This window comes from Pristis pectinata, chromosome 34 (assembly GCF_009764475.1).
Source record: "Pristis pectinata isolate sPriPec2 chromosome 34, sPriPec2.1.pri, whole genome shotgun sequence".
Classification (NCBI taxonomy): Eukaryota; Metazoa; Chordata; class Chondrichthyes; order Rhinopristiformes; family Pristidae; genus Pristis; species Pristis pectinata.
The window spans coordinates 10,160,522-10,187,795 of NC_067438.1; the positions used below are offsets into that span (position 1 = coordinate 10,160,522).

At 48.3% G+C, this 27,274-nt stretch overlaps 2 protein-coding genes across 2 annotated transcripts in view; one reads left to right on the plus strand and one right to left on the minus strand.

The window, feature by feature from the left end:
* Nucleotides 1-716: 716 nt before the first annotated feature.
* LOC127585863 (protein CutA homolog) lies at nt 717-27,135 on the minus strand. The gene is made up of 7 exons (XM_052043569.1): nt 27,104-27,135; nt 19,258-19,336; nt 14,416-14,561; nt 11,767-11,826; nt 9,700-9,745; nt 1,337-1,386; nt 717-1,219 (listed from the first exon to the last, which is right to left on the minus strand). The coding sequence occupies exons 2-7, from the start codon at nt 19,330-19,332 to the stop codon at nt 1,120-1,122; spliced, it is 477 nt and encodes a 158-aa protein (XP_051899529.1). The 5' UTR covers nt 19,333-19,336; nt 27,104-27,135; the 3' UTR covers nt 717-1,119.
* A 126-nt stretch (nt 27,136-27,261) lies between these two features.
* LOC127585866 (ras/Rap GTPase-activating protein SynGAP-like) overlaps nt 27,262-27,274 on the plus strand; it is a 469,283-nt gene continuing 469,270 nt past the window's right edge. Inside the window, 1 exon segment of the mRNA XM_052043571.1 lies at nt 27,262-27,274. This exon segment is cut by the window's right edge and continues 6 nt beyond it. The gene's annotated coding sequence lies outside the window, so the exon portion shown is untranslated.

Below are 27,274 nucleotides of genomic sequence, written 5' to 3' on the forward strand. Positions count from 1 at the left end.
TGGAGCCAGACTGGCAGATATTCCAGACTATTGGATGTTCATCCTATCAATACCCAAACACACATCTATTTCACTTTTTTACATTCCACAATAGGATGATAAATTTTCCAGTGAAGTCAGTGTTCAAAGGGAGCGGGAAATAGACAAGCAGTCTGGATCCTGGCTCTAGCCACAAACCCACCCACGTTCCTGACCCCAACACCAGCCCACAGACCGGACCCTGGACCCCGGGCTCTAGCTGCGAACCTTATCTGAATTCTGGACCACCCCCAGCTCGCAGTCTGGACCAATGAGCGAGCCAGATGTCGAACCATCTGGATTCCTGAATGATCAGATGCCGGATTATCGGAACTTCACTGTGGCTGAGCAGTCAGAGGACAAGCAGGCACGGTAGCATAGCGGTTAGTGTAACGCTATTACAGTGCCAGCGACCTGGTTTCAATTCCCACCACTGCCTGTAAGGAGTTTGTACATTCTCCCCGTGTCTCCGTGGGTTTCCTCCGGGTGCTCCGGTTTCCTCCCACATTCCAAAGACATATGGGTTAGGAAGTTGTGGGCATACTGTGTTGGCATCGGAAGAGTGGCGACACTTGCGGGCTGCCCCCAGAACACTTTACACAGAAGATGCATTTTACTGTGTGTTTCAATGCACATGTGACTAATAAAGAAATCTTATCTTTGCAAGAGACGGGGAAACAGACCGAGACTACAAAAGGTACATAAACAAAGTACATTTTTAATCAGAGATCAGCAGAGGGACAACTGCAGAACAGGAAGGTGTGTTAATCAGGCTCCTGTGCTCAATAACGAGGAAGCGTCACCATTTAAGCAGCAAGTTGTAACACTGCTCAATCACTGTCAAGCCCCCCTACACCTCACTGTCTGCAGCTTGGCAGCTGAATGTTCAACACTGATCACCAGACTGGTGTTCCTCTGTGGCCAAGGACACGATTGCAGGTTTGCGCACCAGAAAAACAGCCAGGAGCACAGAATCCCTTTGAAACAGGAGGAAGCAGAAGGCAGAGGCTTGGGGGAAAGTGAGGATACTTTCCCCTGCATAGCGCGGGCGTCAGCCACAGCGCCGTGCCTGTGCGACAACCCCCTCCACCCGTCGGGGGCTTATTCCGGGACGACCTCACCCAGCCACTTCAAATAAGGTGGGTTTCCCTGGTCGATCGGCAGGCTGATGACCTCCGCCACTTCATACGGGTGAACATACCTAACGGGAGGGAGACAAATGAGAGAAACCGTCACTATCATTGCAGACAAGCACAGCCACACACACAACCCCTCCCTCCAGTCCCTGCAGAGGAATCCACAGTGCTTCCCCACTCACCGTACATATGCTGCCAAATCACTAACTTTGGTGGTTCGTGTTTTAATCATCTGTTTAAAAGACAAAAACAAAAGAGCTAATTATGCTGAAGAAACACGTGCACACTTTACCGAATGTCATTCAGGGTCGCCTCATTATAGGAAGGATGTGGAAGCGTTGGAAAGGGTGCAGAGGAGATTTACCAGGATATTGCCTGGTTTAGAGAGTATGCATTATGAGGAGAGACTAAGGGAGCTGGGGCTTTACTCTTTGGAGAGGAGGAGGATGAGAGGAGACATGATAGAGGTGCACAAAATATTAAGAGGAATAGATAGAGTGGACAGCCAGCTCCTCTTTCCCAGGGCACCAATGCTCAATACAAGAGAGCAAGGCTTTAAAGTAATGGGTGGGAAGTTCAAGGGAGATATCAGAGGAAGGTTTTTACCCAGAGAGTGGTTGGGGCATGGAATGCGCTGCCTGGGGTGGTGGTGGAGGCAGGTACATTGGTCAAATTCAAGAGATTACTAGATAAGCATATGGAGGAATTTAAAATAGAGGGATGTGGGAGGAAGGGGTTAGATAGTCTAAGGCGAGGTTTAAAGGTCGGCACAACATTGTGGGCTGAAGGGCCTGTATTGTGCTGTAGTGTTCTATGTTCTATGTCTCACTGACATTGTGTCAGGCAGTGAGCTACAGGTGAGGTGTGGTGCCTGATGCAGTGAACAATTCACTCGGGAAGCAGTCTATTTAAAGAGCAGATGTGACAGATCCAAGGTGTCCAAGTCAGAAGCCACAGGTTCAAGCCTCGCTCTGGAGACTTTCAACAGATATTACTCACGGACTTGGCTCCCTGTTCAGTTGATGGTAAGGACTCCTCTGTATTGTAGCCACTGCAGTAAAACTCCAATAATCTGGAACTCTCAGGACTTTGGTGCCAAATCAGCATATTTTCCAGACAATTGGATGGTATTCCTATTAATATCGCAATACTCCTTTAATTCAATTTTTTTTTTAACGTGTTATACAGTTTGATAATAAATTTTCAAAAGAATGAAGTGGGAAGGCAGCACGAGAACCAGGGCCCGGAGAGTGGGAAGGCAGTGCGGGAACCAGGGCCCCAGAGAGTGGGGTGTGGGAACTGGGGCCCCGGAGACTGGGAATGGAGTGCAGGAACTAGGGCCCCTGAAAGTGGGGAGTGTGGGAACTAGGATCCTGGAGAGTGGGAAGGGATGTGGGAAGTGGGACCCCGGAGAGTGGGAAGGGAGCGTGGGAACTGGGGCCCCGGAGGGTGGGAAGGGATGTGGGAACTGGGGCCCCAGAGAGTGGGAATGGAATGCAGGAACTAGGGCCCCTGAAAGTGGGGAGTGTGGGAACTAGGACCCTGGAGAGTGGGAAGGGATGTGGGAACTGGGGCCCCAGAGAGTGGGAAGGGAGTGCGGGAACCAGGGCTACAATGAGTGGGGAGGAAGTGCAGGAACTGGGGGCCCGGGGAATGGAAAGGGAGCGTGGGAGCTGAACCATCAGGATTTCTGAAATGTCGGATAGCAGATTATTGGAGCTTCACTGTATTTACATCTCACCTAACATCAGCAGAAACCGAATTGTAAATCAGACAACGGGAGGTTGCTGAACACAGGGTGGTGGTTACGTTTTATTGATGTAACAATAAACTACCATGTCCCCTGGATAACATCTCCTCAAACACACTGCCATTCCAAGCCACACCATTTGGCAGGTCAGCCCTTCCTTGGCAGCCTTCTGCTGTGAAGCTCTTTCCGTTCCATTCATGATTCAGGGACAACACAGTGGTTCTGCAAGTAGAGCTGCTTCCTACAGCTCCAGGTTCGATTCCGACCTCCAGTGCTGTCTGTGTGTGGAGTTTGCATGTTCTCCCTGTGACCATGTGGGTTTCCCCCCAGGTGCTCCAGTTTCCTCCCACATCCCAGACACGTGCGGGTTGGTTGGCTAATTAGTTGTGATGATACTGTAAGGACAATAGGTTACTGGTAAGATCACTGGGGAAATGGGATTGCTCTGTGAGCTGGCATAGACCCGATGGGCTGAATGGCCCCCTTCTGTCATTTGGAAATATGGCAGATGGTGATAAAAATGGGTGGGGTTCTTGGTACAGCTCTTGTTGGAGTGGTTCAACACCCTCTTCCACTAATGGTATTTGAAACTAGGTCAACTGCTAATTTTAAATTTAAGATTTTATTAATCAAAGATATTTAGGAATGCAGGTGTCGGAGTTAGATCACAGTTCAGCCATGTCCTCACTGGCTGGTGGACTAGCCTCAGAGGGAGGTTAAACTACCTCCTCGTCCTCTGCAACATCCAAAATGAAAAGCACTTTAATTCTCTGCCCCACTCTGACCTCTCAGTCTGTGTCCTCCCACACGGTTACAAGGCATAACGCAAGCTTGAGGAACAACTCATCTTCCATCCGGGAACACTGCAGCCTTCTGGACTCAATATCAAATCCCCTAACTTTAGTTAACTTGCTCTCTCTTTCTGTCTGTATCAGAACATTTCTGCCAGTCATCTATCTGTGATTTTTGACTCAGTTTTCTCTTTCTGTTCGTACAGTCTGGTCTGCTGGGAATGCCCCACAGCCCCTGATATTGAGCACGCAAAAATCATCATCTTCTTCTAACTGCCACAGTAGGTCATGCAGTCTCACCCAATCAGAGATTATCCCCTTTGCTCAAGAACAGCTACTTACCTTCAACCATTCGGTTCTTGAACCAACCGCCACAACCCCAATCACTACAGTTTAGCGACACCATGACCACTTTGATCATTTTGCACTAAAATGGACTTTGCTTTCTGTTCTAATTGTGTTCTTTCTTGTAAAAGTTGTGTCTAATTCAGGTTTAATTTGTGTTTTTCTTGTGAATGCTGTCCCTAATGCTCTGTGCCTGTGATGCTGCTGCAAGTAAGTTTTTCATTGTACCCGTGCACACATGGACTTGTGCAGATGATAACAAACTCGACTCTGACGTTTCCTCTGCAACTAAATACTAACTTGTTTTCCCTCTTTCCTAGTTCAGACGAAGGGTCTCAGGCCCGAAACACTAACTGCTTCTCTTTCCACAGACGCCGCCTGACCTACTGAGTAGTTCCAGAACTTTCCAATTCATCTCTGTATTTCAGTACAATAGGCAAAATAAAAAGCATGGCAAACATACACCAGGAGAAGGGATGTATGACCTGAGAGTTGTTGAAGGGTACATCTGTCACCCGAACCTTTCCCTTACAGTTGCCATAACCCGCTGTGCATTTCCAGCACCATCTGTTTCCATCTCATCTCCCAAGAACCTGCGATTCTTTATTTTTACTTAACTGCTGCTTTCACAGACCTGAGGCTGCGGCGTCCAATGAATAACTTCCACAGGTGACTCATATGACATCCAAGGTCAAGGGAGAGGTAACATGAAGGAGCTCAGGTCAAACACAAGTCAACAGTGATGAGCAGGCCAAAGGGAAACTCTCAACTGGATGAAGGAAGAAATTCCTTCCCCAGTTCTGATGAAGAGTCAAAGAGTCACACAGCACGGAAACAGGCCCTTCACCCCACTCTGACCATCAAACACCCATTCACACTAATCCCATTTTTTTATCCTTCCCACAGTACCATCAACTCCCCCCATCTATATACTGGGGGCAACTTGCAGCAGCCAATAAACCCAGATACAGAGTCATACAACACAGAAGCAGGCCCTTCAGCCCAACTCATCCATACCGAGCAAGATGCCTTCCTGAGCTAGTCCCATTCGCCTGGGTTTGGCCCGTATCCCTCTAAGCCTTTCCTATCCATAAACCTGTCTAAATGTTTTTTTAAACGTGTTAAATGAAGGGTAGAAGATACAGGAGCCTGAGGGCACGTACCACCAGACTTAAGGACAGCTTCTGCCCCACTGTGATAAGACTATTGAACAGTTCCCTTATACAATGAGGTGGACTATGACCTCACCAGCTACCTTATTGTGACCTGGCACCTTATTGCACTGCACTTTCTCTGTAGCTGTGACACTTTACTCTGTACTGTTATTGTTTTTACCTGTACTACATCAATGCACTCTGTACTAACTCAATGTAACTGCACTGTGTAATGAATTGACCTGTACGATCGGTATGCAAGACAAGTTTTTCACTGTACCTCGGTACCAGTGACAATAATAAACCAATACCAATACTTGTACCCGCCTCTACCACTTCCTCTGGCAGCTCGTTCTATATACCCACCACACTCTCCGTGTGGAAAAAGTTGCCCCTTAGGTCCTCTTTAGATCCTTCCCCTCTCACCTTCAACCTATGCTCTCTGGTTTTAGACTCCCCTACCCTGGGGAAAAGGACTCTGACCATCCATTTTATCTAGGCCCCTCATGACTTTATAACCTCTGTAAGGTGACCCCTCAGCCTCCTTCGCTCCAGGGAAAACCGTCCCAGCCTGTCCAATCTCTCCTTAGAACTCAAGTCCAGGCAACGTCCTTGTGAATCTTTTCTTTGGGATGTGGGAGGAACCATGCGATCACAGGGAGAATGTGCAAACTCCACACAGACAGTGCCGGGGAGGTCAGGATTGAACCTGGGTCGCCGAAGCTGTGGGGAAGCAGCTCCACCAGCTTGAAATCTTTGAGCTGAAATGTTAACTGTTTCTCTTTCCACGGAGGCTACCTGACCTGCTGAGTGTTTCCAACATTTTCTATCTGTGAAGGAGTTATTAGGCCACACACTGTGTTTCTCTCCATCATGACGCCAGGAGTGAGGCTTTTCAATGAAACCCCAGATATAAGATATTAATTTATGAGTCACATGTACGTCAAAAAACACAGTGAAATGTGTCTTGTTTTTGCATTACTGAGAATGTGCTGGGGGCAGCCCACAAGTCTCGCCACTCTTCCGGCGCCAACATAGCATGCTCACAGCTCCTGACCTGTAGATCTTTGGAATATGGTAAGAAACTGGAGCACCCGGAGGAAACCCATGTAGGCACATGGGGAGAACGTACAAACTCCTTACAGACAGCGGCGGAAATTGAACCCTGGTCGCTGGCACTGTAATAGCGTTACACTAACCGCTACACTATCGTGCCGTCCCAGGACATCCACCTCCACTCACAGCCCTCACCAAGGTGAGACTGCCCCAAGCAAACCCAACAATGATACCATCAAGCTGAGGTGTTCAGTCTCTGACCATCAGGCCTCAGGCAATGTTCCAGCCAATGATGTCCTCTTGCAGGGTGGGTACTGTTGTAAAGTAGGTCACACACTCGCCGGAGTCAGGGCATCCTAGGTTCAAGCCCCACTCTGGAGACTTCATCACAAAATTCCGGTTGATGCTTCCACAGCATTACTGATGGAGCGCTGCACCATTAACAGTGAGGTGTTAAACCAACGTCCTGTCTACCCTCTCATAAGCAGCCCCAGAGCATTATTTTAAAAAGAGGGGAGCTCTGCCCAGTGTTTGATAGACTGGTACCTGGGCTGTCTTATGAGGAAAGGATGGGCGTCTATTCATTGGGGTTCAGAAGAATGAGAGCCAACTTAATTGAAACATGTATGACCCTGAAGGTCTCCACAGGTGGGTGTGGAGAGGATGTTTCATCTTTTGGGACAATCCAGAACTAAGGGTCAAGTCCAAGTCCAAGCTCAAGTTTATTGTCATAGGCATACCTAGCCAGGGTATAAATGCCATAGCAGAAGCACAGTACATGACAAACTAAGTTAAATAAACTTAACATAAATTATACGTAACTTACACCACAAAATAAACATAACAACATCAGTGCAAGTTGAGGGAAATGTTGTCCGAGGTAGAATTCGGGTTTTTCAGGTCGGTTCAAGAACCTGAAGGCAGTGGGGAAGAAGCTGTTTTTAAAAGAGGGTCACCCAGACAAAGATGAGGCTATGTTGGTGCCGGAAGTGTGGCAACACTTGCAGGCTGCCCCCAGCATATTTTACACAAAAGATACATTTCACTGGGGGTCAAGAATCTTAGGAACTCTCTCAAAGGGCGATGGAAGCAGTCTTCAAATATTTTTAAGGCAGACGGAGATAAATTCTTGATAAGTGAGGGGGTGAAAGGTTAGAGGGGTTGGGCGGGAATGCAGAGTTAAGCTTACAATCAGATCAGCCATGATCTTATTAAATGGTGGGTCAGGTTTGAGGGGCCGAGTGGCCTACTCCTGCTCCTGATTTGCAGGTATCCATGTGAGCATCTATCCTTTGTTCATCATCACTGAAAACAGATGATCTTGTCAGTGTCAAGCTGTTTGTGGGAGCTCGCTGTGCAGTAACGTTGCTGTGCATTTCCTACTGAATGTCAGTGTGGCTAAGCTTCAAAAGTACAACATTAATTGTAAAGTGCTTTGGACCCTCCCAAGCCTGTGAACAATGGATGCAAGTCTTTCCTTCCTTCCTTCTGCATGAACCCAACATCCTACAGTCTTTCAATCTTATATCAGTTCTGGATAACTTACCTGGCAAGCTCATTATTCCGCAGGTGACGGCTTTGAGTGATGCGTGCATGATTTTAAACTGTTCTCAATTAAAAACATCCTTGAAACTCCTAAAAACAGATCACCAGTCTGCACATGTTGAATGGAAGAGCAACAGCACAGGTGAGAATATCTGTGAACACACTGACAGGAGCACTAAAAATAGCACATGGCGGAAATGATTATTGCTTTACACTTCAGGTTTGGCTCAGCTGGTAGGACTCCTGCAGGTGCACACTCCACTTAGATCTCGGCACACGAGGTTGACACTAACAGGACAGAACGAAGGGAACTGCCTTGATGGGGGCTCTGAGTTAAACACAAGGTGCACACATTCCACCACTTACAAGAGCCAGGCTGATAGCAGGTCAGAAAAGTAGAAAGAAATGGATTTTTTACAGCCCCTTTCCCCACCTCAGCATATCTCACAGCCTTTTACAAGCCGTCAGAAGTGCAGATACTGTTATAATGTAGGAAATATAGCAGTCAATTTGTGCACGGAAAACTCCCAAACGGCCACGCAAGGAAACTCTGATAATCAGGCATGCTTGGGACTTTGGAGGTAAGATAAGATTTCTTTATCAGTCACATGTATATCCAAACACACAGTGAATTGCATCTTTTGCGTAGAGTGTTCTGGGGGCAGCCCGCAAGTGTCGCCATGCTTCCGGTGCCAACATAGCATGCCCACAAATTCCTAACCCGTATGTCTTTGGAATGTGGGAGGAAACCGGAGCACCCGGAGGAAACCCACGCAGACACGGGGAGAACGTACAAACTCCTTACAGACAACGGCCAGAATTGAACCCGGGTCGCTGGCGCTGTAAAGCGTTACGCTAACCGCTACACTACCGTGCCTGCCAAATAACTGAGGTTCAGGACCTCAGCAGCAGGCACTGCTGGGATTCGAACCCAGGATCTCCTGTTTACTAGATAGGTGCTTTAACCAACTAAGCCACGGGTTCACAGATTTTCCAGATGATTGAATGTTTCTAATGATACCTCGACACTTTTAAATTGCTTTTTTAAATGTTACACAACATGATAATTAATCATCCAGTGAACCATGTAAGTTGAAAGGGAGCATGTTAACCGGTCCCTAGCTGGAGGGGAGCATGGCATGGGTCACCGGGTGAGCCAGGTTTCCAAATTAGCCGGATAGCAGATGCTGGAATCTGGAGCAACAAATGATCTGCTGGAGGAACTCAATGGGTTGAGCAGCATCTGTGGGGGGGGTGGGAAGGGGAGGGAATTGTTGACATTTTGGGTTGAAACCCTGCATCAGGACTAAGAGTGGAGTGTGGAGACAGGGCCCGTGGCTGATTGGCAGACTGAGGAGGGGTGAAGGATGATGGGCAGATCGAGCCAGGTGTAGGGGAGGTGGAGGGGTGGAGTTGGGAGACAAGGAGGAAGGGGTGATCGATGGAGGCAGACAAAAAAAAGAGGCAAATAGAGCCAGTCACTGACCAGTCCACTCCCCCAGTGGGTGACCAGTCCACTCTCCCAGTGGGTGACCATTCCACTCCCCCAGTGGGTGACCATTCCACTCCCCCAGTGGGTGAAGAGTTCACTCTCCCGGTGGGTGACCATTCCACTCCCCCAGTGGGTGACCATTCCATTCCCCCAGTGGCTGACTACTATGTGATCTGTCAGATCCAATTGGACGACAAGACCGCTCAACCATCCCCCATGTCCCATAGTATTCAGTCAGATGCCATCACTGTATCCCCATCCCCCAAAGTTCCCCTTACGGCCAACCCTTCATTTCCCCTTGACCTTTGCCTAGATGCAGCTGAGAAGCCCCCAAAGACGGTTTACTCCAGACATTGTACTTAAATGTAAACACACCAAGAAGTACATTGAATGCTATAATTTGAAAACTCACAAGTAAAACTTCATTATCCTCTTCAATGTTTCCCTTCCATTCGTATCTGTAGAGTAAAAACAAGGAAATTTACACATCATGTCTACATGTACGCCAGTAAGATGTTCTCTCTGAAAGTGAAGGGGACTGGTCATACATCAGTAAGCATGTTTACATTGTCCTCGAGTCCATCGAAACATTTGCATCCTTGCAACTATTTATTAGAATCAAACAATGAAGCCTTTCAGGTAAGTGGTGACCCTTGAGGAACCCACACAAGGGATAACATGGGTCACTGCAGAGATCACGCCTTTCAGGTGACACATAATGTGGAGATTGCATCTTCACGCACAGTTGAAGGTGAAACTCCTAAACCCACCATCCAGGTGGTAGAAGGACTGTATGAGAATATCAGTACCCCACAGCTTCCTTCCCAGTATTAAACAGTCACTCCTTCGTCAGTGCTGGGTCGTAATCTTGGAATCTGATGCACTGCGGGAGTGCCTTCATCACACACTCTGCAGCGGTTTGAGAAGATAGCTCACAAGACATTTAGGGATGGACAATAAATTGGCCTTGCCAGTGAGAGCCACATACTGTAAATAAGAACAATCCCACGATAGTAATTCAGAATGCCAAAGGAACTCCTTGAGCTGTGACCAATACTTATCTCTAACCCAATATCGTGAAATCAGATTCTCTGGTCGTTTTTGTTCATTGGATCATTAGAGTCATACAGCATGGAAACAGGCCTTGGCCCAACTCATCCGTGCTGACTGTGTTGCCCAGCGAGCTAGTCCCTTCTGCCCGCGTTTGGTCCATAACCCTCTAAACCCCTCCCATCCAGATACTTATCTAGATGGCTTTTAAACGTTGTTAATGTGCCCGCCTTAACCACGATTTCTGGCAGCTCGTTCCAAACACGCACCAGCCTTTGTTGCGTGAAGAAGCTGCAGTCGCATAAGCTGCAATGTTCGCATAAACAAAAAATTAAATCAGCCAAGTCCAAGAAGTTGATTGACAAACTGGAAGTTGGGTAAACATACTTTGTTCCGTTCTGGTTGCCCTACTACAGGGAGGATGTGGTAGCATTAGAATGAGTGCAGAAGAGATTCACCAAGATGTTGCCTGGAACGGAGGGCTGTAGTTACAAGGAGAGATTGGGTAGGCTGGGTTTATTCAACACGAGGATGAGGGGTGACATTATAGTGGTTTACAAAATTAGGAGGGGCATTGATAGGATAGATATTGTCTTTTCTTCCAGGGAGGGGTCCAGAACTAAAGGGCACAGGTGTAGGGTGGGAGGGGAGAAATTTGAAGGGGATCTGAGGGGTGTTTTTCACACAGAGGGGGGTGGTTATCTGGAACGAGCTGCCAGAGGAGGTGGTAGAGGCAGGTACAATTTCCATGTGTTTGAACAGGTACTTGGATAGGAAAGGTGTAGAGGGATACAGGCCCACTGCAGGCGAATGGGATTAGCATGGAAAAGCATCACAGACGGCATGGACGAGGTGGGCTGAAGGGCCGGTGTCTGTGCTGTTCGATTCTATAATGAAATATTCAATGGAGAGAGTGGAGAGGAGGTTTACGAGAGTGTTGCTGGGACTCGAGGGACTGAGTTATGGAGAGAGGTTGAGCAGGTTGGGACTTTTTCCACTGGAGCATAGGAGAATGAGGGGTGTATCAAGGTGTATAAAGGTGAGGGGCATAGATCGGGTGAATGTGCACAGTCTTTTTCCCAGGGTTGGGGAGAACTAGAGGGGATAGGTTTAAGGTGAGGGGAGATTTAATAGGAACCTGAGGGGCAACTTTTTCACTTAGAAAGTGATCAAGTATATGGAACAAGCTGCCAGAGGAAGTGGCTGAGGCAGGTACCTTAACAGCATTTAAAAGGTGCTTGGACAGGTACAAGGATAGGAAAGGTTTAGAGGGATATGGGCCAAACGCAGGCAAATAGGACTAGCTTAGATGGGAATCTTGGTTGGCATGGACCAGTTGGGCTGAAGGGCCTGTTTCCGTGCTGTGTGACTCTAAGAATGGTGTCCTACATCCTCTATCAGAGTGTATTCAGTGCAAAGACTCACGTACATGGATGTTATCTGCGGCACAACGTTCACACAGGCAGCCAGCTTCTTCTCCACGGCGCCTCTGGAGGGTTTAAACACAGCAGAAACTCAGTGTCAGCCGCGCAGCACAGAGCAGGAATTGCTCGTTTCACTTGTCTGAAGTTCAATTTGAGTTGGGACTGAGTTGCTATAATTGACAGGCCGCCTGCGACTGAAAGAACTGTTCCTGTGGTGCACTTGTCCAACACGGTTGCACATCCAGACACAAGTGAACCACAGCTTGTACCTCTCTCTGTGACTGCATAAGCTTCCTCCTACATCCCAAAGACGTGTGGGTTGGTAGGTTATTTGACCTTATAAACTGCTTCTAGTATGTGGGCGAGTGGTAGAATCTGACAGAGTTGACAGGAACGTGGGGAGGATAAAATGAGATTGGTGTAGGATTGGTGTAAATGGGCTGGCAGGGACATGATGAGCTGAAGGGCCCATTTCTGTGCTATATTATTCTGTGAATGGGTTTCATGATAAGTCGTATGAAGTACCAAAGTCAAGTGAAGGTAATGCTGATGCAGAGTGTGTATCTCTGGACAACACGCTGAGGGAAAGACGATGAATAGAGAAAAGGCAACAGAGTTCCCAGAATACTGACTGGGTGAGAAAACTGATACAGGGAAAACAGACGGAAAATCTGGAGCTTGAGGTTCTTAAAGCTGCTTCTGCTGATTTGAGATATCTAGAACGAGGGCTCACAGATCTAAGGTTAACAGAATCATAGTCATACAGTGTAGAAACAGGCCCTTTGACAAAACAGGCCCTTTGTCAACAAAACAAGAGCTGGTCATTGACTTCAGGAAAGGGGGCGGTGTACATGCACCTGTCTACATCAATGGTGCTGAGGTCGAGAGGGTTGAGAGCTTCAAGTTCCTGGGAGTGAACATCACCAACTTCCTGTCCTGGTCAAATCACGTAGATGCCACGACCAAGAAAGCTCACCAGCGCCTCTGCTTCCTCAGGAGGCTAAAGAAATTTGGTTTGTCCCCTTTCACTGTCACCAACTTTTACCGATGCACCATAGAAAGCATCCTAGCTGGATGTATCACGGCTTGGTACGGCAACTGCTCTGCCCAGGACTGCAAGAAACTGCAGAGAGTTGTGGACACAGCCCAGCGCATCACGGACACCAGCCTCCCCTCCTTGGACTCTCGTCTTTAACTCTCGTTGTCTTGGCGAAGCAGCCGGCATAATCAAAGACCCCACCCACCCAGGATATTCTCTCTTCTCCTCTTCTATCGGGTAGAAGATACAGGAGCCTGAGGGCATGTACCACCAGACTTAAGGATAGCTTCTACCCCACTGTGATAAAACTATTGAACGGTTCCCTTATGCAATAAGATGGACTCTGACCTCACGATCTACCTTGTTGTGACCTTGCACCTTATTGCGCTGCACTTTCTCTGTAGCTGTGACACTTTACTCTGTACTGTTATTGTTTTTACCTGTACTACCTCAATGCAATCTGTACTAACTCAATGTAACTGCACTGTGTAATGAATTGACCTGTACGATCGGTATGCAAGACAAGTTTTTCACTGTACCTCGGTATAAGTGACAATAATAAACCAATACCAATACCTTCAATCCCAGAGTCTGTGCCAACCATCGAGCACCCATTTACACCAATCCCATTTCATTTTCCCCGTATTCCCATCAACTCCCCCCCAAATTCTACCCCTCACCTACACTCTGGGGGGCAATTTAAAGCAGCGATTTACCCTACTGACCCGCACGAGGTTGGGATGTGGGAGGAAACCAGAGCACTCAGGGGAAACTCATGTGGTCACAGGGAGAACGTGCAAACTCCACACACAGACACCGGAACTTCTGGAAGGTGTGGTAAGGTGCCAAAAAGGTGCAGCACTTTTAAAATAGCTGCACCCCTGATGATGTGGGATCTTTTACACCCATCTAAGCAAGTAGATGGGGTCTTGTTTTAAAGCCTTATACACATATTGCCAACTCAGGCTATAGTACACCTGGAGGCTTGGTACAATTTCTGTGGTAGGGCTCCCACTATGAATCTCTTGAATCAAGAACAAAGATACTACTAATTGAGCCAAGCTGCCACTAAAACTAGGCACGTTTATCTGGTATTTTCAAGAAGGAGCAGAATTCAGGACTTCAATAGCAGCTCAAGGTGCAACATGCATGGAACTGAGAAGAGAACAGAGAGAATGGGATTGCTTTCCTTTGACCACGGAAGATTAGGACAGATTAAAAATTGCCATTGTGGGTTTCACTTAAATAAATAGGTACTACTGAATCCACAGGAAGGAGATTCAGCGACCACTGAGTTACGGTAACTGGCAAATGGAACAAAAATGAGGAAACTACATTTTTTATTCATTAGTTTGTCAATCTGAGAAAGCAGGTTGAATTTTAAGAGGGATTGGGATGAATATTTGAAAGGGGAAAAGATCTGCAGGGCCATGGGGAAATTTCAAGGAAGGGGGATTATTTGGTTGGTTCGATAAAGAGCTGGTACTAGCACGATTGGTTGAATGGCCTCCTTCTGTAATGAACAGGATCCAGTGTGTTGGAGGTAATAAAATGGTACTGTCTCATCCACTCTCATCCCATGAACAAACATACAGGTAAACAGCTCCTGTCTCACCGGGCGATGGTCTTGGCGACCTCCATATTGGGGCAGGTTACAAAGGCAGTAGAGTGTGTGCCAGACACATAGGAAGCCTCCATGGAAAACAGTCTTAATCCCACACTTCTCAGGCCAGACAACATCAACAGCGTGAAAACCAGCGCCTATAAAAGACAAGAGAGTTAGTGAGTTAGTGGGGTGGGAAGGAGCCAGCAGAGTATCTCCATAAGAAAACCTGAGAGAGAGACTGGTTGCAGGGATTTACTGTAGACTATTTGACATTGGAGACACAAGAGATGGCAGACACTGGAATCTGGAGCAAGAAACACACTGCTGGAGGGCCACAGTGGGTCAATCAGCATCCGCGGAGGCAAAGTAGCGGTCGACGTTTCGGGTCTCATTGGGACAGAGAGTGTAGAGAGGAGACAGCCAGTATAAAGAAGTGAGACATGGGGCTGGTAGGTGATAGGTGGAACCGGATAAGTGGGGGATGATGGGTGGAAACAGGTAGACTGCAGGGCAGGTACAAAGCAAGGGCTAGTCATTTAAAACTGAAATGCATAGAAATTTCTCTTTCAGGGGGCATTGAATCTCTGGAGTTCTCTGCCCCTGAGGGTGGTGGAAGTCTAGGTCATTCACCCTGTTACAGGAAGGATGTGATTTAACTGGAAAGAGTGCAAAAAAGACTTACAAGGATGTTGCCAGGACTTGAGGGACTGAGTTATAGGGAGGGGTTAGACTTTACTCCTTGGAGTGTAGGAGACTGAGGGGTGATTTCACAGAGGTGTATAAAATCACGAGGGGCATAGATAGGGCGTGGTCTTTTTTCCAGGGTTGGGGAATCAATAACTAGTTTTAAGGTGAGAGGTGAAAGGTTTAATAAGAACCTGAGGGGCGACTTTTTTTTTAACACGGCGGGTGGTAGATACATGGAACCAGCTGCCAGAGGAAATGGTTGAGGCAGGTACATCAGATACATTTAAGAAGCACATAGACAGGTATACAGATAAGAAGAGTTTAGAGGGATATGGCCCAAGTGCTGGGAAATGGGATTAGCTTGAATATACATCTTGGTCGGCATGGACAAGTATGGGCCAAAGGGCCTTTTTCCATGCTGTACAATTCTATTAGATAGGTTTAAGGTGGTAATAGCTAAATATTGGAAAGATCGAGGAATTGAGGGTTATGGGGAACTGGCACAGAAGAGTTGAAGCCAGCATTGATCGAATTGAATGGCAGGGCAGGCTTGAGGGACCTACTCCTTCACCTATCTTCTCGTGTGCTAATCCGGGGAGAAGAGTGTGCTCCACTTGTTGGAGGGAAGGACTGGAAACCATCCCCCACCACCCCACCCCACCCCCCCTCCCCAGACTCTGTCGTTAACTCTCGCTGCCTTGGTGAAGCAGCCAGCATAATAAAAGACCCCACCCACCCGGGTCATTCGCTCTTCTCTCCTCTCCCATCAGGTAGAAGATACAGGAGCCTGAGGGCATGTATCACCAGACTTAAGGACAGCTTCTACCCCACTGTGATAAGACTATTGAACGGTTCCCTTATACGGTGAGATGGACTATGACCTCACGATCTACCTTGCTGTGACCTTGCACCTTATTGCACTGCACTTTCTCTGTAGCTGTGACACTTTGTACTGTTATTGTTCTTACCTGTACTACCTCAATGCACTCTGTACTAACTCAATGTAACTGCACTGTGTAATGAATTGACCTGTACGATCGGTATGCAAGACAAGTTTTTCACTGTACCTCTGTACAAGTGACAATAATAAACCAATACCAATAAACAGTGAGGCCAACTAAAGAGGTGTTTGGGCATGACCCACGTGAGGTGGGGTCTGGCTGGATGTAATCCCTTCATCGGAGGGTGACACACAGTCACTGGACAATGTACACCAAAACTCCCGGAGACTGGAAGTCAGGGAACCTCTCAAGCAGTTGGAAGGGAGTCAGTACCAATGCAGTGTGGCCTCCAGTCGATCTGGCTTCTCAGGTAACCAGGGAGATCCCACGCCACAAAAGGTTCACGTTTATCCTTCTGCTCACATAGTAAACGATTATTTGGTCATTGTCTCATTGCTACAGTAAAACAATGTTATCCAAATATTTGGAAATCCTGGGTGTTTGGCATCTGACTTACCAGGTAATGTTTGCCACGTGCCCTTCACACTCACCAGGGCACCTGTTCCCCACTCCCTTCCCACTTACTGGGCCCCTGTTCCCCACTCCCTTCCCACTTACTGGGGCCCTGTTCCCCACTCCCTTCCCACTTACTGGGCCCCTGTTCCCCACTCCCTTCGCACTTACTGGGCCCTGTTCCCCACTCCCTTCCCACTTACTGGGTCCCTGTTCCCCCTTCGCACTTACTGGGCCCTGTTCCCCACTCCCTTCGCACTTACTGGGCCCCTGTTCCCCACTCCCTTTCCATTTACTGGGGCCCTGTTCCCCACTCCCTTCCCACTTACTGGGGCCTTGTTCCCCACTCCCTTCGCACTTACTGGGCCCCTGTTCCCCACTCCCTTCCCACTTACTGGGACCCTGTTCCCCACTCCCGTCCCACTTACTCACTTACTGGGCCCCTGTTCCCCACTCCCTTCCCACTTACTGCGCTCCTGTTCCCACACTCCTTACTTACTGGGCCCCTGTTCCCCACTCCCTTCCCACTTACTGGGGTCCTGGTTCCCATGCTCCATTTAAACTTACCTGGTTATACAGTATTTCTTATAATACTGTGTGACATCTAAATAAAAGTCAAGTTAAAGTGTGTTGGGGGTATTAATAGAAATTACATCCAATAATCCACAAAGTCTCAAGCATGTCGGATTATTGTTTTATTGTATTTGTAAAGCCTTGAGCGCAAATTGGCTGCAGCATTTCCTATATTGCCTGCACTTCAAAGGTACTTCATAGATTACAAGGTGCTTTGCATTCTACTGTGATCACGAAAGGATCTGTGTAATTACAAGGCTTTGTTTCTGCCGTGTGTTCCCATCCAGCAGCCGGCTCTCCCACCAGCTCCTGCACACACTCACTCATGTCAACAACCTGCTCGTCTTTACAACACAGGAAAAGATCTTAAAGATCTTCCACCTCTATCCATGCTCACCCGTTGGCTGCATTCCCATCTGTGCTAGAGTGGAGACAGGCAGAAAGTGCCAAGAGATTCGGAGACAATCTCTCATATTTCCTTACCACATGGCAGCAGGCTGTTCGGCCCATTGACTCTATACTGACTCTCCAGGGCAATCCCAATTCCCCACTTATTTCCCTGTAGCCTATTCTCTCTGACACGCCCAACTGATCCTCCCCCCACTCACCTACACTGGAAGCCATTTACAACGGCCAATTAACCCGCTGACCCGCACGTCTCTGGGATGTGGGAGGGAACCTGGGGGAAACCTATGAGGTCATAGGGAGAACGTGCAAACTCCACACGGACAGCACCGGAAGTGAGGATTGAACCGGGGACCCTGGAGCTGTGAGGCAGTGGCTCTACCCGCTGTGCTACCGTGCCATCTAAAAGGACAGAGAACTGAGATGAACGGCATACACGGAATGTGATAGAACAAGCTGGTGAGATGAAAACAGTCCAGAGCTTAACAACTGGAACAATAAGGTCCTTAGGTTAAAGGGTTAAAGTCTCGCAAAATAGAAGTGTACGGAGGTTACAGAGTCTGGATAGAGATCATTAAGCTCAGTTGGGCAATGTTGGTATTTCTGCTCCAATGAGACCCCCCCCACTTGAGTTCAGCTGACCCACCAATCTACCCTTCTATTCACCCCACCCACATGTCTATCGAGCTTCCAGTTAAAAACATCTATACTATTCACCACCTTCCACTTTCACACTTTCACCTCTCTGCATCGAGCATCTGCTCCCAAACTCCCTACTAGTGACTGCCTTGTATTGGTCTTATAGAACTCTGTCTATACCTCTCACTGCCTTGGTGAAGCAGCCAGCATAATCAAAGACCCCACCCACCCGGGTCATTCTCGCTTCTCCCCTCTCCCATCAGGCAGAAGATACAGGAGCCTGAGGACACGTACCACCAGGCTCAAGGACAGCTTCTACCCCACGGTGATAAGACTATTGAACGGTTCCCTTGTGAGATGGACTCTTGACCTCACAACCTACCTTGTTGTGACCTTGCACCTTATTGTCAACCTGCAATGCACTTCCCTGTAGCTGTGACACTTTACTCTGTATTCTGTTATTGTTTTACCCTGTACTACCTCGATGCACTGTGTAATGAATTGACCTGTACGATCGGTATGCAAGACAAGTTTTTCACTGTACCTCGGTACAAGTGACAATAATAAACCAATACCAATAAAACCAGAACCCTGTGGCCCATGATGTCTCTGCTGAACACAATGCCAATTTAAACTAAATCTACTTGCACATGATCCATATCCTTCCATTCCCTGCAGATTCATGCGTCTATCTAAAAGCTTCTCAAACGCCACTATCGTATCTGCTTCCACTACCACCCCTGGCCATTCCAGGCACCCATCACTCTCTGTGTAAAAATAACTTGCCACGCACAGCTCCTCTGAACTTTCCCCCCTCTCACCTTACATGAATGCCCTCCAGTATTATTCTACCCTGGGGAAAGGTTTCTGACTATCTATCCTATCTCTGCCTCTCATAACTTTATGAACTTCTATCAGGTCTCCTCCCACAAGTGGAGCACCTTCTCTAAACCTTCCCTTCATCATTCTCCATCAGTCAGGCCGCCTGCTCCTCTCGACCAGAGGCACAGATGGGTGAGAACATTCGACTTTGCCCTTTGAATTTAGACAGATCAGCTCAGCACAGAAGGAACGAACAAAAACATGAACTTACAAGGACGGTGGCTTTGAAGGGGCTGTGTTTGAGGGCTAGCATCAGGCTGCTCAGGGCCTGACTGAAGACTCGCATTCCCCTGTGCGGACACCATAGAAAAGTTATTGGAAACAGGCTCCTGCATTCAAGGCTAACACTGTTAAAGGTAACACCCTGAACACATCATCTGTCCATGATGCAAGATATTAATTTGAGCTGTAGAGACGTACAGTATGGAAACAGGCCCTTTGGCCCACTTAGTCTATGCTGACTGTGAACCAGTCATTTGCACTAAATCTGCATTAATCCCATTTTATTCTCCTCACAGTCTCATCAACTCCCCCCAGATTCCAGTACTCACTTACAAAGTAGGGACAATTTACAGCAGCCAATTAACCCACCAACCCTCACATCTCTGGGACGTGTGTGGAAACCAGAGCACCCGGAGGAAACCCATGTAGTCATGAGGGAGAACGTGCAATTCCCACACAGCACGTCGGGATTGAACCCACTTCACTGGAGCTGTGTGACAGCGGCTCTACCAGCTGTGCCAGTGGGCAGGACAAAAAAAACCCCTCTCCATCCCCAATTTCCTTCTCTTCCAGCACAAGCATAGTGGTGAGCACTGCCAGCCTGGTTGTACAAGCTGGGGGAGAGGGTGGATGGTAAACACAGCAAGGAGACTCTGCAATGGTTGAAGTGACTGGTTAATCTGTTGGAGGCAAGAGAAGGGGTAATACTTCCAGATGGATCAATGTGGACCAGGATATCCAGGAACCTTATCAAACATGGGGATCTTTTACAAGTACATGGACCCTCAGTTTTGCAAAGCAATGCAAAGTGTCAATGATACGGGACTCTTCAAAGGCTGCAGCAGGACTCACAACCTGCTGCTTCAGATGTAAGTGGTGAACCAACACTCAGGTGAGGCAGTTGCACAGTGGGATCTTTCTCAACCCCTTCCGGAGAGTCAAACTGCAACTTCCAGGGAACCAAGACTGCCGGACTCTGGGAAACTGTTCGCTGTGGGGAGGTTTCCAAATCCAGGCGACAACCAAGTACATAAGCAGAACCTTTCCCAGGAAACAGAAGAGAACTATGGGGGAAAAAAACTAGCAGGGCAGGTCATTGAAGCTGGAGCCCCCTTCTTCAGCAGTCCCTCGGGATTGAGGAGACTTCCTACTGTTCTGGTTCGGAGAAGAGAAAGGTGCCTGGGCACGACTTCCTCTAACATGGAGTGGCTATTGCACACCGACTAGCACAATGGTTTTAACAGGAGTCGGGAGACACAAGAGAATCTGGAGCAACAAACAATCTGCTGGAGGAACTCAGTGGGTCGAGCAGCATCTGGGGGGGAGCGGGGGAGGAATTGTCGACATTTCCCTTTCCCTCCCACAGCTGCTGCTTGACTTGCTGAGCTCCTCTGGCAGATTGCCTGTTGTTAACAGAGTCAGGGCTTGGTCTAAATCAACTGGAGACCAGTCCCTGCTGCACAGACTTAGCGCGCGCACGCACACACATATGGAGAAGGTGCAGAGATCCACTGGGATGTTACCTGGATTGGAGACCTTGAGTTATGGGAAGAGGCTGGGCTTGTTTACCTTGGAGAGGAGGAGTAACTTGATGGAAGTTTATGAAGTGAAAGGCACAGACAGGGTAGTCAAAATCTTGTTCCCACTGTAGGGGTATCAACATCAAGAACTCATAGGGTTAAGGAGAGAGGAAGGAATTTTGAAGGGGATCTGAGGGGTAAGTATTTTTATAAACAGTGAACAGTTGATATCTGGAACGCACTGCCAGAGGAGGTGGAATCTCTATGCTTAGGAGGCATTTAGACGGGCAAGGCATATGTGGGCAAATGGGATCAGTGTAGATCGGCAAAAAGGTCGGCATAGACATGGTGGGCCAAAGGGCCTATTTCTGTGCTGTACGACGCATACGACAGAGCAAAGCCCATGGACTGACCACATACACGTGATCTTCCAGTCCCCTTCTCCCTCAGTTCCCCATGTCTTCCTTGTTCTCTCCTTACCCTCGTCCACCCTATTCGCTCGCTCCCCTGTTGGCCCCTCCCCTTTGATTCCCTCCAATCTTTATCACTACCCCCTCCTCCTCCCCCACGCCCCCCATCCCAAATCCTTCAGTTACTCACTCTCCGAGGTGGCTCACTCCCTTCAGGGCCCAATCACCCCTTGACCCTCCCGTTCTCCCCCAACCCGCAACCTCCCCCCTCTGAGCAGCCGCACCACCCGAAATCTGAGGCCCCGTCCAAGTACCCCATGAAACCAAAATACCGCAGATGCAGATAAATCAGAGGCAAAAACAGAGAACTCAGCAAGTCGGCCAGTAGCTGGGGGAGAAAAACAAGTCGACATTTTGGGTCAAGGACCCTTCGTTGGAACTGGGAAAGTGAGGAAACAAACTTGTTTGAAGTTGTGGGAGTGGGGTAGTGCAAGGAGCCTGAGGTTCACTCCCACTGTCTCAAGAGAAGTGAGAGTTGGACCACCCGTCTTAGCAGCAACACACGCATCTCAAGAAGGAATTCAGGTGCATTCCTTCTTGCCGAATGCTGTGTTCTTTCTTGTATAATTTTGTATAACTTGTGTTTATGTTTTTCTTGTGAATGTTGTGTCTCTGATGCTCTGTGCCTGTGATGCTGCTGCAGGTAAGTTTTTCATTGCACCTGTGCGCACATGGACTTGTGCAGATGACAATAAACTCGACTTTGACGAAGACTCCCAAGTAATCACACCATCGCTCTCAACTATGCTGACAAACACCTCCACAGCATTCTCTGGCTCGAACACAAGGGCTGTAAGTTGACTGGATATGGGAAGGCATGGTAGTGCAGCAGTTAGCATAACGCTATTACAGTGCCAGCAACCCGGGTTCGATTCTGGCCGCTGTCTGTAAGGAGTTTGTACGTTCTCCCTGTGTGTCTGCGTGGGTTTCCTCCGGGTGCTCCGGTTTCCTCCCACATTCCAAAGATGTACGGGTTAGGAAGTTGTGGGCATGCTATGTTGGCACCGGAAGCGTGGCGACACTTGCGGGCTGCCCCCTGAACACTCTACACAAAAGATGCATTTCACCGTGTGTTTCGATGTACATGTGACTAATAAAGGAATCTTATTGGCTCCGCCCTGCTATAGATTTCACTTTTCTCTGACTAACCTATGGGAAAGTAAGTGAGGGAAAAGAAAACAAGAGACCGAAAGAGGTTTAGTCACCTGGCCGACTGCTGGGCCCCATGCTATTGAGAAAAACACAGCTCGTGACTGAAAAGCCTCCCTAATCAAGATCTGCCCACGAACACAGGCCCCTGTGTTTATACTGCTCTCCAGCTTGATTTCAACTGACATCTCCTCCATTTCATTTGACAGCTGTCTGATTGGTCAATTGCTCCTTCAAGCACTTTGGTTAATCTGTGTAACATTACCCAGGCTGCGCTTGGATTGCAGGCCAGCTCAACAACAGGCCGTCGATTGGTAATCATGGAAAGTTTGGCTTTATTTACACCTGGAAATGGAGTATTCTTTGCACCATCTGGTTTCCCTCACCTCCTACTTATCTAATGAGTTCCATTAGATTATCATTTCTTGATACTCGTTCAACAAACAATAACTGCTGGAGGAACTCAGCAGGTCAGGCAGCATCTATGGAGGGAAAGGAACAGTCGACGTTTCAGGCCGAGACCCTTCATCGGGATCTTGATGGATCGGGATGAAGTGTCTCGGACCAAAACGTCGACTGTTCATTTCCCTCCATAGGTGCTGCCTGACCTGCTGAGTTCCTCCAGCATTTCTTGTGTGTTGCTCCAGACTTCCAGCATCTGCGGTCTCCCTTTTGTCTCCTCTTGATGCTCATCATTCCCATCTTATTGTAGGGTGACACAGTGGTGCAGCTGGTACAGCAGCTGCCTCCCAGCTCCTGCGACCCGGGTTTAATCCCGACCTCTGCTGCTGTCTGTGCGGAGTTTGCACATTCTCCATGACCATTTGGGTTTGCCCTGGATGCTCCAATACCGCCCCCACCCACTCCACATACAAAAGACATGCGGATTGGTAGGTTTAATTGGCCACTGTAAATTGTCCTTGGTGTGTAGCTGAGCAGTACAATCTGGGGGCAATTAGAGTCATGGTGTCCTACAGCAAGGAAACAGGCCCTTCGACCCAAATGGTCCATGCTGACCAAAACACCCATCTAAGCTAGTCCCATTTGCCCGCGTTTGGCCCATATCCCTCCAAATCTTTCCTATCCATCAATTGATGGGAATGTAGGGAAAAATTTTTAAAATGAGATTAGCGTAAATGGGTGCTTGATGGTTGGTGGGCTGAAAGACCCGCTTCCACACCGTATGACTCTGTCGGTCTGTTAGTCACTAACAAGGTCCAGAAAACAGCAACATTCAAACCATTTACCTATTACCATTGATCCAGCTGCAGACGGAGAGATGGGAGTCAGGCATGAGGCCACTCAGCCCTCGAATCTGGTCTACCATTCAATTAGATCTCAGCTATTCTACCATGACTAACCCAACTAAAGTCCTCTCCTCTTGGATGTAAAGGTGACAACTACCTGTCAATACAAACTCTTAAAGGATTAGCATTTTACCCAGAGGTAAACAAAGTGGATCATTTCAGTCCTGACCATAAAACTACCCAACAACTGCTGAGCACTAAACCCACCTTTAGTAACTGAATACCAAAAAAAAACTACACATATTGGAACTCTGAAATAAAAACAGAAAACATTGGAAACACTCAGATCTGTGGAAAGAAAAACACTTATGATGAGGTGGGATAACAACTTCTGAAAGACAGTTGGACAGGTACGTGGATGGGAAAGCTTTAGAAGTATCTGGGCCAAATGCTGGCAAATGGGACTTGCATGGATAGGGCATCCCAGTCAGCATGGACCAGTTGGGCTGAAGGGCCTGTTTCTGTGCTGTATGACTCCGTGACCTGAAATATCTGTAACTTGTAACACTTTGCTTTATAAAACACTTAAAATACTGCACAATCAATCGTTTTTCCCCTTTATCATGAGGATAGAGCCCTTGACTGCATCGATCCTCCTACCCTCTGCTCTCAGCCCCTCTCCTGTTGGACAGGCCAAGGACAGAGTTCCCCTGGACCTCACCTTCCACTCCACCGTTCCCCACGTTCAATGGTTCACAATCTTCATCACCTTAAACAAGATTCCACCACGAGACACATCTCCCCCAACCCCCTTTCAGTATTCTGAAGGAACCATCCCTTTTGCTGCTACCTGGTCTGTTCTTCTGTCCCCACCAACCACTCCACTTTCCCATGCAACCACAGGAGGCGCAACGGCTGCTCTTTCACTTCATCCCTTCCCACCACGTGGGCAACCAAACAGATCTTCCAGGTTAAGCAGCAACTCCCATGCACTTCTTCCAATCGAGTGGACTTCATTCGTTGTTCACAGTGTGGTCTCCTCTGCATTAGAGAACCAAGCACAGATTGGGTGATCGCTTTGCAGAGCACCTGCACTCAAAAGACCACAGGGTCAACCCTGAGCTTCTAATTGCTTGCCACTTTAGTCCTCCCTCTCACAGCCACTGTGACCCTCTACATCCCCAGCCTCCCAACACCTTTCCAACGAGGCCCAAGGCTTGACAAACAGCTCTTTAGCTTCTATCTGGGCACACTGCAATCTTTAGGACCCAACAATGCATTCAACAAATTCAGACAACTTGCTTTCTCTGTTTGTGTCAGAATTGGCCAGTTCCTCTTTAACCTTATCTTTCCGTGATTTTTACTCAGTTTGTCCCCTCTTTACAGAAACTGACTGATCTGCTGGGCATTTCCAACGTTCTCTTTTTGCTTTCAACTTGTACTCATACTTCACAGCTTACATGTGCCATTTCCTCACTTGCTCTCTCTCTCGCATTCCTCATGAACCTATTTGGGCATGTCCCCGTCGACCCTCACCAATTTTTATTGATGCACCATAGAAAGCATCCTATCGAGATGCATCATGGCTTGGTATGGCAACTGCTCTGCCTGTGACAGCCAGAAATTGCAGAGAGTTGTGGACACAATTCAGCACATCACGGAAACCAGCCTCCCCTCCATGGATTCTGTCTACACTTCTTGGTACCTCGGTAAAGCAGCCAACATAATCAAAGACCCCACCTACCCAGGAGATTCTCTCTTCTCCCCTCTCCCAGAGGGCAGAAGATACAAAAGCCTGTAAGCACGTATCACCAGCTCAAGGACAGCTTGTATCCTGCTGTTATTAGACAATTGAACGGTTTCCTAGTATGATAAAGTGGACTCTTGACCTCACAATTTACCTCGTTATGACCTTGCACTTTATTGTCTGCCTGCACTGTACTTTCTCTGTAACTGTAACACTATATTCTGCATTCTGTATTGTTTTACCCTGTACTACCTCAATGCACTGTGTAATGAATTGATCTGTATGAATGGAATGCAAGACAAGTTTTTCCACTGTACCTTGGTACATGTGGCAATAAGAAACCAATTCAAAAGCCAATGGAATTACCAAACGTCACCCTGTCAGGGATATTCCCTTCTACTGCATCCCCACCTTCTCTGCCCCATCCTCACCCTCCTTGCAACTTAAAACTAATTTGTTTTCTCTCTCTCAGCTCTGAGAAGGGTCTTCAATGTGAAACATCAGTTCTGCTCCTCCCTCCCCCACCCCAAGATGCTGAGTGTGGGCAGCATTTAGATCTGCAACACTAACTCAGTTTCCCTCCCCACAGATGCCAACTGTCCCACTGGGTGTTTCTAGGCTGCTTTTATTTCAGATTTCCAGTGCCTGTGGTCCTTTGATCTTCAGTGAGGTGCAGCTGCCAGTGACTTGCAAGGAGATGGAGATCAACACAGTGACACACTGGGGGACACCCGAACTGAGGAGGGAAGCCTTAACACTACTTTGGACTGTATTTTCTTCTCTCTCTCTGTCTCAATCTTGCACTAGTGGCATTGTTTATTTTGCACACGTGTAAGTAATGTATAATTTATGTGAGTTATTTATTATGTGATAATTTATATAATTTGTCCTGATGAAGGGTCTTAACCAGAAACGTCGACTGTTCATTTCCCTCCATACATGCTGCCTGACCTGCTGAGTTCCTCCAGCAGTTTGTGTGTGTTGCGATAATTTATGTTAATTTAAGTTTATATTAACTCATGTTTGTCCTTGTCTTGTAAAGCACTGTGCTGCTACTGCAAAAAGCTAATTTTAATGGCATTGACACGATCAGTTGTGTGCCTATCACAACCAGACACTTGAACATCAATATCTGACCCACAGAAGCACTTGCAAGCTCCCTCCTAGATGCAGCGCGGGTGCTCGCTCCCCCCGCCCCCTCCGGTTGCAGCAAGGAGACCACTCACTCCCCACCTCACCTCATCCCCCAACCCCACTTCACACCATGCCGCACGACATCCCAAGCCCCCAATCTACCACCTCCTCCCACCCCCCACACCCTCACCCCCCACTCACCCAGCTCACCTCCATCTCACCCCCCACCGTCCACCTCACCACCCCCACCCCACACACCCCAACCCCCCACCCCACACCTAACACCCCCAACCCCCCCACACCCACCTCACTCCCTCCCCTCCCCTCCCACCCCCACACCATCCCCTCACCCCTCCCACACCCATCCCCATCACCACCCACTCCCTACACCACCCACCTCACGACCCCCACCCCAACCTCACCACCCCCACCCCAACCTCACCACCCACCTCATGACCCCAACCCTCCCACACCACCCCCCAACCCTCCTCACACAACACCCGCACACACCCCAAACCCCCTCACATCCCCCACCAACACCCAACCCCAAACCCCAACCCATCTCCACCGGTTGCAGCTCAGTGCCCCGGACCCGCCACAGGCCGGACCAGGGCCTCACTCACCCGCCGCAGCGTCAGCAGGTCCAACCTGATGACGTCATCACGCAGGGTGCGAGGGGCGTGGCCTGAGTGACGCAATACGTCCATCATTCGGCGGGAGGCGGAGGGAAGGCAGAGTG

Bases quoted from the DNA above. Each gene is read 5' to 3' on its own strand.
- LOC127585863 (XM_052043569.1), bottom strand. From the start codon at position 19,332: ATGCGAGTCTTCAGTCAGGCCCTGAGCAGCCTGATGCTAGCCCTCAAA. The intron at 11,827-14,415 runs GTGAGACAGGAG...TAAACCCTCCAG, and splicing joins GTCGCCAAGACCATCGCCCG to AGGCGCCGTGGAGAAGAAGC. The intron at 1,387-9,699 runs GTGAGTTTTCAA...TCTTTTAAACAG, and splicing joins AGGATAATGAAGTTTTACTT to ATGATTAAAACACGAACCAC.